The 14,094-nt window shown below is 39.2% G+C and overlaps 1 protein-coding gene across 7 annotated transcripts in view; it reads right to left on the bottom strand.

Moving 5' to 3' along the window:
* The window catches only part of LOC115625527 (trithorax group protein osa), a 57,163-nt gene that overhangs the window by 24,994 nt on the left and 18,075 nt on the right, over window positions 1–14,094 (bottom strand). For all 7 annotated transcript variants that reach the window (XM_030520597.1, XM_030520598.1, XM_030520596.1 and 4 more), the window contains exons 3-4: window positions 12,214–12,540; window positions 11,142–11,375 (exon numbers count right to left, since the gene is read on the bottom strand). In XM_030520597.1, the coding sequence (XP_030376457.1) occupies window positions 11,142–11,375; window positions 12,214–12,540 (561 nt within the window). The remainder of the gene's footprint in view (window positions 1–11,141; window positions 11,376–12,213; window positions 12,541–14,094) is intronic.

Raw genomic sequence — 14,094 nt, 5'->3', positions numbered from 1 at the left:
AAATTGCGCGTTGGCTGGCATGTGGCTTTTGAAGCCCCAGAGCTGGCAGCAGGCAGCAGACTTTGAATTGCCAACTACTATACAACATATTGCGTGTTGTTTTTGTTGTTATTGCTACGTACTGCGGCACAGTTTGGTAAAATAAAATGCATGCAGTTAGCAGTTATAGCAGCAACAGCAATCGCACCAACAACAACAACAATGTTACAGGCAGCTCAGCAATTGGCAGCTGAACATGACGCAGAGCAATCTGTAAAATATATTTGAAGTGGGCCACGGGCCAGCAAACAAAATGAGAAACAAGAGAGTATGCTGCAGAGTCGTTTAAATCCGACTGTGAAATACCCTGCATAAAAAAGCACCTTTTTATTTGCTTTAGGCGGGCAGAGCAAAAACAATCTAAGAACGACAGAGATAGAGATTAAATTATGCATGGGGGAAGGGGTGTAATCATTCAAAAAAAAAAAATTGTTTTTTTTTTTTTTAAATAACGGACATGGCAATACGGATTTGTCTTCTCATGCTGATCTAGAATACAAATGTGTGGACTGTTTATTCCATACATTTATCCTTTGACTATAGGGTATAACCAGAAGAGAGCCACAGATGGGGTAAAAGCCAACTGCTGCAATAAAATGATAAAAATGTCTGCCTGCCTATCCACTGTACACTTCGCTCTGCCAACCCAAATCGTTGCACATTTTAACAGCCTCTGTTGTTGGGATGCCGCAGCAAACTTAACAGTCGCCCGGAGTCGGAGAAGAATGTCTTAACTTTACGCGCCACGTTTCTTGCTAAATGCGATCGCTTATCGAGGCACGGCAATAACAACCACTGCTCTCTCGTTCCTGCTTTCGGTCGACTTGAGAGCCCCAAAAAGCTTATCACAAAACATTAAAACTTCAACGGGTAGGCAAAAAAAAAAGAGGAGAGTTATGCGCAGTCCAGTGCTGGTTTTATTGTTACTGGATTTTGTCTGCCTTCAGTTTGTTGCTATGACGATTACATTGTACAATAAAAATATTTATACCCTTTACCCCAAGGGTGACAGTCACAGACGGATGGATTTAATGCGTATTATACTTATTATAGGTACTATATATTGTCTTGTGATACTAAACTTGGTATATTATTATTGTTAAGATCGGAGAAAAAAATACACTTCTTTACTGAAGAAATCTTAATTTATTTGCTTCTTAAGCTACGGCCAGAGAGACTAAAAATTTGTACACAAATCTGGGAAACACTATGTATTTATGTTGTGAAATATGACGATTTTGGGTGCAAATAAATTGCGTGTCTACAGCTTCAGTAAAGTAAAATACTAATAAATGCAATCATTTGAGTTGTGATGATCCCATTTGTTGTAAAGATAACCCTTTCGATTCGTAAACTTTATTGTTCGAGATTTTCGGTCTTTGAAAAAGCGTAAGTAAGTATGAATACGAATATTCTTGAGGGGTACGTTCGTCGTACTGTTGCTCTACTCTACATCAATTTAACTTTGGCACTTAAGCAGCTTTTTGCCGTGTGCCATTTTAGGGCTGGCAAGCTGGCGAGGCAAGGCAGCGCAGTCAAGCAATGACGTTGTCGCAGACCATTATGTTGCCAACTTACGAGGATGAGCAATGACGGGCGGGCAGACACACCCATACAGACATACATACCTATAAAGAACAAACACGGGTATGTGTGTGTGAGTGAATGAATGTACGTGCCAGTCAACCAAACGCACATCAAACCAACGACAGCAATTTGAATGCGTTTACAGTGCAGGACATAGCAGAGCGATATAGAAAGCATATGCGAAAGGCAGACAGATAGAATGGCTGTCTGACTGGCAGACAGTTGTTGGGCAAGTAAGAAAGTGAGTGAGTGGGTGCGTCAATGTGTCAGATGCTTTTGGGTTTCAAGTGTTTTCCATTAAAATGTACACACACGCAATCACACTCAGCCTCGCTCGCATACATGCAGGCGATATTATTACAGCAACATTTCGCACACAGTTAGAATAAAAATAATACCACTAAAATATAATTTCTGTCGAAAACAATAACAACAGCCACAGCGGGCAATCATAAAAGTTTAATACATACATGTAAATATATGTATATATATATGTATACATATGTCTATGTGTGTGTGTGTGTTAGTCACACAAAAGCCAGGGAGTCGTCAAATACAAAGAAGCTTACAGTTGGACTGCTGCAGCAGCATTACAGTAGCAGCAGTCTGCTGCACCAACAACAGCGTGTTGCCAACTACACTGAGAGAATAACGAACGAAATGAAAACAATAGCGCCTATTGGGATTTACTGTCAAATTGCTGAAGTAATATCTATTTAACGGGGTCTTCTCTATACCGAAAACTTCTGAATAAAATATGATATTTCTTGATTCTTAAAACATTAAGAGAAGCCTTGAACAGCGATTTGTTAACATTGAATTGAATTTCGAAAATCTAGCGCATCTGCCCTGGTTATCGTCACGATAATCAACGCATGACGATGGGAATCGTCCACGACTGTATCTATTCCAATAACTTCTGGAGATGTGAGTTCTGTAAATCCTTCGACAAGGAGTAAGACAGATATGAGGTTGGGAACATACTCTGGATAAAAAGAGCTACAAATCGTTTTTAACATCCATGAAATCCTAGTGGTTATCAAAAGTGGATAATAATTTCTAATTTTATCGCTTATTTCCAAAGAAGCAACTTGTTTGTAAAGATATTTTGCTCGCAGTGCAGTCGTATTCCCGCGTTGGGAGATGTCTGTAGGTAATGTGGACGGTGGCCCCACATCGGCTGTGTTGGCGCGGATTAAAAATGGCAGTTGGTCGGTCGCTTGGCTATAGGTTTGCTCAGTCATTTGGTTGCAGGGCAGTAACGACGCCGGCAATGCCAAGAGAAAAAGTAATAAAAAATGGCAATGGAAGAAACGGTTGAGTTAAAAAATAAAAAACGATGGGCCACAAAAGAAAGCAGAAAAAGCCGGCAAACGATTCGTAGCGAGAATTAAAGTTTGTGGGACTGCCAGATGGGGGAGCGGTGTCACATAAAATAGTTTTAACAGCATGCTGTCGACGTTGCCGTAATGGGGAATTGTGTTGCTGCTGTTGTTGTTGTTGCTGTTATTGCAGCTGCTGATTCCTGAGCGGCATTTGCTGTTGGTATTGCTGCGGTGCTCCTCAGTTGGAGCTGCGGGCTCTGCGGACTGACTACTAGCAGTCCGATGCACAGTGGTTCGCATAATCGTCGGTGTATATAAATATGTATTTGCACACAAAAATGCATAAATTATAAAAGCTGGGAGTATTTAAATATTGTGTAATCAAACTAAACGAATTTAAATACAGAATATAGGATTGTTGTTACTAACTGAAATGTTATCTGCCTCAAAGAATAATCCAATTGCCATGCACTTTAAAATTTGTCCCTCAAGTGGGGGAAATCTATTTAAGTTAATGTGTTTTATACAATTGACTTTTAATTGGAAATGCACATATGAGTATATACATACATATATTCCTAAAAGGAGAGATAAGAGTACTCTCTAGTTGATGCTAAAAGTAATATTGATTACATTTTGTGGAAATATAGAGCTTATAGCATAATATACTTGTATACGCTTTCTTATCCTCCAACTTTACCAAATGACATTTTCATATTGAAACCAAGATTCTTCAAGAACGAATACTGATCATTTATGCTCAAAGAGCATATCTTGGCGACTACAAGAATCCATTGCCAGGCAAATGAAAAACCAGCTTCTATACCAGCTGAGAGGAGGAGTTCAAGAGTCAGAATCGTGAAAGACAAAACAAGAAAGCATAACAAGCATAAATACTGTGCAGTATGGAGGGGAGGGGGCTAGTAAGAAATGCGTGTCGCTCAATCAGTAAACATTTTTTTCTTTACTTTTTTTTGGCAACAAGAAGGTATCATAAATTGCACAATTTTGTGCTTGCCATGCAAGAGGCGGCAAATGCTGAGAGCGTGCTAAACTTTTCTGCCATGATTACTGTATAGCTACTGTGGCTGCTGCTGCTACTATTGCTGTTGTTGTTGTTTTTGTTGTGATGACTGCGACTTTTGCGGCACCGTTTCCAACTGTGCCCCACCAGACGACAGTGCCGTTGATTGCTTTTGATTTGCTGATTACGGCGCCGTCCTCCTTGCAGTTGTTTGTTACTGTTGTTGTTTTGTCTAGCGGGCAATGAGGAGAGCTGTCTGTAAGTACGTATGTATGGGTATATCCATCTGTGTGTGTGTGTGTGTGTATGTTTGCAAGTGCAGCTTGTTGCTGCCGCTGCCGCTGCTGTTGTTGTGGAGGATGACGACGATGATGTCAGTTCATATGCATTTAATTTGGCGCTCAATTGTGCAAATCAATGGAGCACAAGTCTCTATAGACACAAGAGTCTACATACGCTCATATGTATGCCTATGTATATATATGTGAATATGTGTTTGTACAGTTGCTGTTGCAATTAATTATGATCACTGAAGCATGACCATAAGAAAATTAGTCAAAATATTTCATTTTGAATGCATAGCACAACCAAAATGGATTAAAATATGAATTTGAATTCCCTTATTACTTCTATGTCTTTCGTTATAACTTCTCATGCATTTTATAAGAGATTTATTTAAGAGTTATGTGGGTAGGTCTATCGATTGCCAGCTATTCTGGCAGCTGGGAAGTACATACTTGTAAAACATGCAAACATAATGTATGTTTCTAATATCAGATACACATTAAAGATTGTGTTATTAGTAACCCCTATTAAAATATTTTCGAAAAGTTTGTGTCAATTCATTTATTTCCAATAAATTCCCTTTCATTCCACCCATTTGCTATTTCGTTTTCAATGGAAAATTTATGTTTAATACATCCAGTATGCTTTCATTATGAGATCTTCGTCTCCTATACTTTATCTCTTTCTTGGCACAAACTTAGGTACGATTTCTTCCAAGTGCCTGTTAAGTTTGCCAAGAGGGTAGAGTGGTTGTCGACTGCGATCGGAATATGGCAATTCCAATTTGATATTTTCATTCAAGCAGATACACAAACGCGGGTAGAAATTGTCAGAATAGTAGAAATAGCGAAAATCTAACAATTTCTGGCTTTTGAACTGATTGGCATAAACTTCAAATGTCTCTCTTTTTCAATCGCTCACTACCGCCCCATCTATTTGTTGTTGGTAATTGTGCACAGTCATTGTCAAAGCTTTACATCAGCTAAAATGTAAGAGCGTTGTGGTTTGAAAGACAGCCGGAAGCTGCAAATGAACATGCGAAGCTGTGGCTTTGAGCGTTTGCTTTGTTTGCACTTTTTTGGTGTTGTTGCTGTTGCCGGTGCTGTTGTTGCTGTTTGTTACTTATTTATGTGCGCAGCAGTTGGCAAAGTTCCGACACAAATCATTATGTGAACAAACCCAACAAAGAAAAGACTACAATGCATGCCAATAGCAACAAAGTGTGCACGAAACTGTGTTGCTGCATAATTAAAGTTGGCAGCATGTGCCGCATGCGAGTTGAGTTGGCAGCATTTTGGCATAACTTCAAATGTTGGGGGCACATACAAGGTATATATGTGGCAGGGTATTAACCATCTACCCATTATATGAAGGGCCTAAAAATACTACAATATATACTGTTTTGTGTGTGTGTGTGTACGGTTGATAACAATGGCAACAACCTCTCGAGTGAGTTTCTGCATGTGCGCTTGTGTAGGTGGTGGTGGTTCGGTGGCACATAAAGAGAAACCGAAACCGGCATATTTCAAGGTCAAACTAAAGACGCATATATTTTAATAGGTCGCGCGCAAAACGGGCCTAGAAAATAAGATAAGAATAAAAAGCAGCAGCAACAGTTGAACAAAAGTCCTGCCTAAGGGACAAAAGAAGTCAAGCAGACGGAGGATGCCATGACCCCTGAGGCTGGCTAGTTTGTTATTCTTTATTGCGAGGATCACCATTCCACTGTGGTTGGCTGGCTTGACTGACTAACCACAGGTCGAGGTAATTATGGCAGCGTTCAACATAAACAAAGCACCAACAACAACGATGACAATATACTCGTACATATAAAATCTTAATCGTAGCGGCAGCAAATCCCAGGCGCTTGTGAATGGGGGGGGAGAAGTGTATGTAAAAAGTGAACAACCCGCAAATGCCAGCAAGAACAGCAACAACAACAATGACCTTGGCATTGACCCAAATATATGCTCATATACATATATACCTATGTATGTATGTACGCCGCTTGCTGTATGATCTTAAGTGTAGCTGTGTTGTGTCTATGTGTGCGTGTGAGTGTGTATGTGTCTGTGCATACTATGAAGGGAATGAGTGAAAAAAAAAATGTTAAGAGGGCCAGGAGGAATGACGCCGCCGACGACTACGGACATGCTGAATGAATAAATGGGGTACAAACAAACGAGCCCACACACACACACACACTCACATTCATGTAAGCATATACACGGCAAGAACAGCGCGTACTCACAAACATAAATACATACATACGAACAAGTTGCCGTTATTGCTGCTGCTTCTGTTGTTGTCGCAGTTGATGACGCCACGATAGCGCGTATCAACCTAAACAATAAGTGCCGGTTGTGTGTAGAGCGCCCTGGCATGCGTCTCAATTGTTACACGAAGTACACAAATAGAATGAATAGAAATTCGAATGGTTCCCCAGTCGCATAGCCAACTCTTCTCTCCCTCTCTCTATCTCTCTCTCTGCCTGTCTTTGTCTTTCCATCAAGTTATGTAACAATACATTTATTTTAAAACCTAAAGCTTTTGTGGGAAACTGAATTCTTCTGCCACACAAAGCAAGTGAAGATGCACAATGAACAGACGGGCTGGATTAGGTCGTTAGGTGCTGCATGCGGCCAGTTAGTGTCCAGGAGCATCCTTTTTCCAATCCATGACACTTTCGGTCAACTCTTATTGGAATGTAAAGAAGTAGTATGCGGTGTGATTGCGCTTTTAAAGCAACACCACAGGAGCCCCTTGTCTTCTTAATAACTGCTGCAAAAGCTATTGAGGACCACGCCCAAACTGTGCGCCAGGGTTCCATCTGTTTGTCCTTGAACCACTCCCAAACTTTTTCATTGAAATGCTCAGAGTTTTGCTTTGTAGACCAGCACTCCACCTTTGCCATAATTTGTGGCAGCTTTCCGTTTTAAGGTGGCTAACGGAATACATTTAAAGCCATTGCTTTGAATAGAACTTCTCAACTTGAGTAGAAATTGGTGCACCAGCGCTTCGGGAATATAGTTAATGAAAATTATTTCAGATTGCTCTATTAAAGAGTCAGTCGAGTATGAGTATAGTCAACATACTAATTCAAGTACTATGTACTTTAATTTAAATTTATTCTAAATGTTGGTTTTGATTTCCAAAATGTCACACAATTATAAATTGTGTTTACATATCAAACGACGGAATCTAATGTTTTAAGCTGGGTCTGAGATGTTTTAACTACTTCGAATAATAATAATAGGTAGAAGCAAAGTAATAGCAATATCAATTCATTCCTTTCATTCAACCTTTTGGCACACACCCACAATTCACAGCCCTACCTAGCAAGGCCGTTACAGTTTTCATTTTTGGCGGCATTTGTTTTGTGCCGTTGTTTGCCTTTTCAAACATTTTGGCCTTTTTGTTGTGCTCCAGTAAACCCATTTGACTTGCACCCAACTCAACACAACACAACAACAACACCAACAACAGAGTCAGTGAAGTAAAGTAGTAGCTGTTTACATTCCATTCCTTCCTCAACTTCCACTCAATTGATTAGCATTATTGTGCTGTTGCTATACATATACTTGTATATTAATAACGACACCTATATACAATTTCTATATGTAAAACATTGCGGCATAAAATGTATTGAGTGCTCACATTTTCTGTTCTTTTTTTTTTTTGTTTACTTTTTCAAAGTTGCGGCGAGCGTCGACGTCGGCATGATTTCCAGATACAGATACAAACGATACGATTTGAGGTAGGTTGGGGTCAAAATACACACACACACACATACCTATACATACAGACTTAATCGTTTGCGTTTGCCTTCATCTTGACGCGGATTGATGTGGACTATGGAATATGCAGCCGAGGGGAATGAAAAATTATAGATGTGTGATGAGTTGAGCTTTTAAGCAATGCCTCTTAGTCCGATCATGTGTGTGTGTGTGCAGGCATTTAAATATTTAAAAATAAACTAAAAACAAAACACTGCAACAACAAAATAATTAAGGTGCCGGCTTTGCGGGCAATAAATAAACAATAGTGGCGACATGAATAAAAACAAATAACGCTTAAGCGTCTTCATCAAGTGGAAGCGCGCAAACGGAAACTGGCGAGGCACGCAAACAAATAAAACTGCACATAACATTATACATAAGAATCATGAATCTATAGCTATATTATAGCAAAAAAAAATACCAGTGTAGTACTTATGTTGAACGGGGTCGGAAAAATCTGTGGCGCTGGGGATGTGGGAGTGAAGACTCGCATTGTCAATGCCGCCATAAACAAATCGGCGAGAACAGAAATACCAATGCAAAAAGTGAAGAAAAAGAAACAGTAATCAAAACAAACTGAAATAAAATCACTTAAGATTCATAAAAATAAAAGCATGTTTACGATGTTGATGACAAAGAATGCCAACAACAATCATAATACATACATACGCATACTACATACATTGAACTGCATCACAAATGTGTCTGAGGAAGAAGTTCCAAAATGTGTGCCTTTTTTTTTTTTATAAATACAGAGACTTTTGAGGCTTACAGGGAAGTACTCCGGTCCATTTGGACCAATACAGAGACATTTGAGACTTGTAGGGAAGTACTCCGGTTCATTTGGATTGCTATTGCATTAGTTCTTGATTCCATTTCTATCCTGACAGCATTTGGATACTTTATTGGAGTTTTAAAAATCAGATTTTAGGTACATACAAGCAGCTTCTACTATACTGTACCGTAAGAAGCCCGATTGTGAAACAAATCTTCTAATAGCGTACAAAAAGTGTCATCATTTCGATCATAACAAAAGCTCTTAGTGCACACATATATTTAGTATTGTTCTTTAGCTTTGGGGTTTATTATTAGTATATAGTGCTATACTATATGTATGATCTAGTGTATATATATTATTCACAACAGATATTAGTGTTAGCAGATGGTCGTGGCTGTTGTCTAAAATAGATTTTTTGGTACAACCAATATGATTCCTTTTGTGCAAAACAAAGTATTAAAAAAAAAAAACAGTTCTTTAACAAGAGCGTATTTGGGTTTTTAAAAGAAAAACTCTACTCCACACTTGGCCCATTGGTTTATTACCAGTCAGCTCTTCCAACTTTCTAGTAGCAGTTTTAAGGCTGCATTACAATCGGGTTGCGAGGAAACAGCGCGATAGTTCGATAACTAAATAAACAACTATAGTTTAGCAGGCAATTAAATTTGGAAAGATGTAATGCAACGAACAAACATCATTTGCATAAAACGCTTGGGTTTTAATTGGTTTACTGCTTCAAACAGTCCACAAATAATTCTTAAAGACGTAACATCTCGGCTTCCGCGTATCAGAGTGGTGGGGCACAATGGCATTTTAAATATGTGGCACGAAAAAAAGGGAGACGAAACAATCTCAGATTGTGGTACGTCGAGGAGGAGGAGGAGCAAAAGAAAATCCGCATAAGAAGGCAAGCAAGCAGCGGTCTCAGCAGTTCATACTAAATGCCGACCATGAACCACGGCAGTACAGACATAGTAGAGTGAATGCATAAGAGAGGAAGGCGGGGCGAGAAAGGGGCCCTCTTCTTTGGGACACAAAGTGGTGACGACGTCGCAATCTGACGTCACGGCAGAGTCAAGTTCACGTGCTGCTGCTGCTGCTGTTGACGATGCCGCGGCAAAGTTTATTGACCCAGTTTATAAATGAAAAACGACTCAGTGAGAAGAAGAAATACATTCATATACATATACATACGAACAATCATATACGGCTACATAAAACAACTATGAAAATGAACGTATTGCTGGCACATATCAACAAAAACGTCAGTCTGCGAATTTGATATATGGCCAGACGGTTTGGCCTCAAGAGTCAGCTCGACCCGTGGCCCAAAAGGTGCGTGCCCAATACAATTTGCTATTATAGCCCGGTAACCTTTTACTTTTATGGGTAACTTTAATAACGGATTGCGTTCAGTGTGTTTGTGTGTGGAAGAAGAACAGCTGATGGCCACACTTTCGACTCAACAGTTTCTCTTTTAAGCGTTTGCTGTAAGTACATTCTTTCTTTGTGTCTCCTATTTATTTCCGCTGCCTTCGAAAGCTCGATAGCGAATGAAACAAATTTGTTCTTTCCCCGATATTGAAGAACATTCCTAGCAAGGTAGCTCCTATTCTTATTCGAGATATTGACGTTAATACAGACATACTTTGTAGGGATTTGTTACTTTTATTCCTGGATTTCTTTTGTGAATTGTGATTTGATTACGCGTTGATTAGGAAAAGAATTTAACTGAAGCAGATGTGCAATGAAATTTTTATTCACATTTTAAATGTGGATTGCATTCTTTACACAATATTTATGTACATATAGAATAGAATCATTTGCATGTGTCAATTGTTGTTGAAAAATTGGGAACAGTCAGTCAGGTTGGGTGTTGTGAAAAATTAATGTAATTATGAACGCACGAAATGAAATTCCGCAAACAATTCAACTAATGCAACAACAAATGCCTGCAAGGCCTCTGGCAATTTATGGCCAGCACTTCTGTCCAATGAATTGCAGCTGCATAACACAAAATCGACCAACAAAGTGCTGCCACATACACAACCAGACGCACATAATTCCAATTAATATTTTTTCCACGTCAAACTATGTAGTGCATTTAACCTTTTTTTTTGTACGCTGCTTTTATATTGTTGAGCCGCTGCTTCCAACTCACACCATTCGATGTGTTGCCCAACACTGAAATTTGGCAACGGCGCGTAAATTCGCAACGAGAATCACATGCATATATATGCATTGTATATACATACACATATGTATGTTTGGATGGATACATCCTCATGTTTGCATCAAACGAAGCAAAAAATTGAATTAATTACCTGATGTGGCGATGGCGATGCCTGCGAGGGCTGCGGTGACGGACTTGGCGCATGTCCTGGACTACTGCTGGGCGGTGGACCACCGGCCGTCGCATGTGGCGGCGGTGGAGGTTGTTGTTGCTGCTGCTGCGGCGGCGCATGATGCGGCGAGGCGGGCGGCAATGGATGACCACCGGGTCCGGGACTAGGTGCAGGCGATGAACCACCCGGCCAAGGCCGATTGGGTTCAGGATACTGCAATCGGAATGATTGAGTAGCATTAGCAATTTAAAATGTCGCATGTACATACACACATATGTATATACATGTATTTATAAATTCATTAAAGAATGGATTTTGAAAGGAAATATGTGCAATATTTGTGCAGCTTCTGGTTGCATAAAAAAGACAACACATAAATATATTTTCAAATGCGGGCAAACAATTGCTGATTGTTTAATGGTAATTAGCAAAAAGCATATTTATGTATCAAAAGGATTTCCATTTTATTCCCCGATTTAAAATGTAAATAAGTATAAATAATTATTAATGCTGAACAAATACGTATGCCAGTCCCCTTTGAACTCCCATTACTTCTCCAATTCCAAAATATGTATAAAATATCGTTCCTATGTCATTTATATGACATAGTGTATCGACTTTAATAAAGCTTTGAAATAAGCAAAGCCACAAAAAACCTATAATTAGCATTTTTTTTTGTGTTAAAAGAGATTTTTAAACAGCATATTTTTTCACAGAATTTTCAAATGGCACTTATATAAAATAATGAGGCTATATAGAGATTGTAACAAACTTGGTCGCAGTTACATGAAAAAATAGCTATCCCATGCTTTTATGGCTCAGAACTCTTCAGGTCCATACCTATATCGATTTGTAGTATCACCATTATTTCTATATCATTTGCATTGTATATTTATCTACACCAATTTCAAGAATACGTAGTGCGATTAATGTGACATGATAAGAACCAATACACTTTTTAATCCTATCAAAATCTCATCATAAAAGACATTTGGCGAATCAAAAAATAATTAATAATTAATTGGTTTTTTAGAGCTAAGAAGAACCTTACCTGATGCGTCGTGTAGGCAGTTCGATGATTTGGTCCGCTTCCTGGTAAGCCAGGCGGTGTAGGATATCTTTGCGGGTACGGCGAATATTGAGATGCTGGCGGTGTAGTTTGTTGTGGTTGCTGCTGTTGTGGTTGTTGCGATGCGCCAGGTGGTGGTGCTGGCGCGCCAGCTGCTCCAACCCCACCAGGTTGTTGTTGTTGTGCTGCTTGTTGTTGCTGCTGCGCCGCCTGCTGTTGTTGTTGCTGTTGCTGGGGTGAACTTGGATAGGAACCTGAGTTTTGACCATGCGCTGGCGGATAAGGTGATTGACCTCTGGAAGTATTTGTCTGCAAAAAACACAAGCAAACACATAAATAAATCACATCATCAATTAAGATACATTTAAAATCGTAATTAGAAAGTGTTTAGTATTATTAAAAGCAAAACACTGTAATAATCTCGGCGTCATGTCGCTTGTCAAGCTTCCCCAGAAGTACGCACAGTAAGTAATTAAGCTCTAACACCACCGCCCAAAAGAGATGCTACGATTAATTTCTACACTCAAAAACATTTCGGATGGTTTTGCAACAATTTTTACTAGAATGATGATTAAACATGAAAAGCTTCATCTAAAAGGTAGTGTTGGCAACTGAGGCCTTCGGCCGACCCAATCAAACCTCAATCAATCAATCAATGGGGAAGAATATTTGTAATATTTTGTATGAACATCAATCACAACTTGTAATATTCACTAGTGGTTTTGGTCACAAATGGCGAATTGAGCATTTGTGAAATGAATTGGGTTTCAAGGATATTTTCATATGAGCAAAAAACAAAGGTTTGGTGAAATTATTACAGAAGAAAACTTCTTTATAATGACAGTACAAATAACTTTTTAACAACTTTAATAATAACAATTATATATGTATATATCTTCTTTTTTATGCCGGAATTTGGCAGACAAAAAGTGGGGGGTGATAAAGACTTGCGTTTTTCAAGTGTATTTGGGAACCAGTTGTTGTCATTTGCTCACAGCTTGCACTGATGATGGACAATGTTGTAATTAAGCTAGCATTAATATGCAACAACATGGCTAATGTTGAAGCTTCAGGCCGCAGCCACAACTAAAAGACGAATAAAAACAAATATCTGATTTTCTTTCTATCTATCCGAATAGGTTGTTATAAAAAGACAGACACAACACATATGTAAAACGAATGTGTGTATTTGTGTGTATGTTTGTACGTTTGGGGCGTGCAACAGTCTTATAAGTAGCTCAAGCAAATTTAACTTGCATGTTCAAGCAAATCAAGAAACAGTAACAAAAACAACAACGGCGATTTCTTTGCCACCCACCACCACCATGACGGTAGTTTTGTTGTTGGTTTGTCTGTCTGTTGGAGAGAGAACAAGAGAGGAGAGCGTGCGCGCATTGCTCTCAGCTGCTCTGTTCAATTATTGTCGCTGTCCATTGTAGTAGTTGTTGTTGCTGTAGCTTGTGTGCCATTGCTGGCGTTTATTGTACATACATATAATTTTAATCGATTTTCCACAACCAATTTCGTAAATGCGCACAGACACACACACACACATACATACAGTTACTTGTACATAAAACCAATACACACACACGTACACATACGCACACATACAGTAGTCACAAACGTACATTTATTTGTCTGTATGTACACTGGACGCACCCTCGGGGGGATTTTCACTTGACAGTCACAAATGTGCAGATTAAAAAAGACAAAAGCGAAAACCTAAATGTTGATGATAAAAAATGTGCAAGGCAGCAGTGGCAGGATAAACCAGACAGACATAGTATAGCTCTCATGGCGGGATGGCCGTAACAGCAAAAACAACAAAGATGAATGTAAAAGGTGTGCGCTTCTTGCGCT

The sequence above is a fragment of the Scaptodrosophila lebanonensis genome, unplaced genomic scaffold, assembly GCF_003285725.1.
Source record: "Scaptodrosophila lebanonensis strain 11010-0011.00,11010-0021.00 unplaced genomic scaffold, SlebRS2 tig00000072-arrow-pilon, whole genome shotgun sequence".
In the NCBI taxonomy this organism is placed as follows: Eukaryota; Metazoa; Arthropoda; class Insecta; order Diptera; family Drosophilidae; genus Scaptodrosophila; species Scaptodrosophila lebanonensis.
The sequence above is the reverse complement of the archived record's forward strand: the minus strand, read 5'-3'. Positions and strand labels throughout refer to the sequence as shown.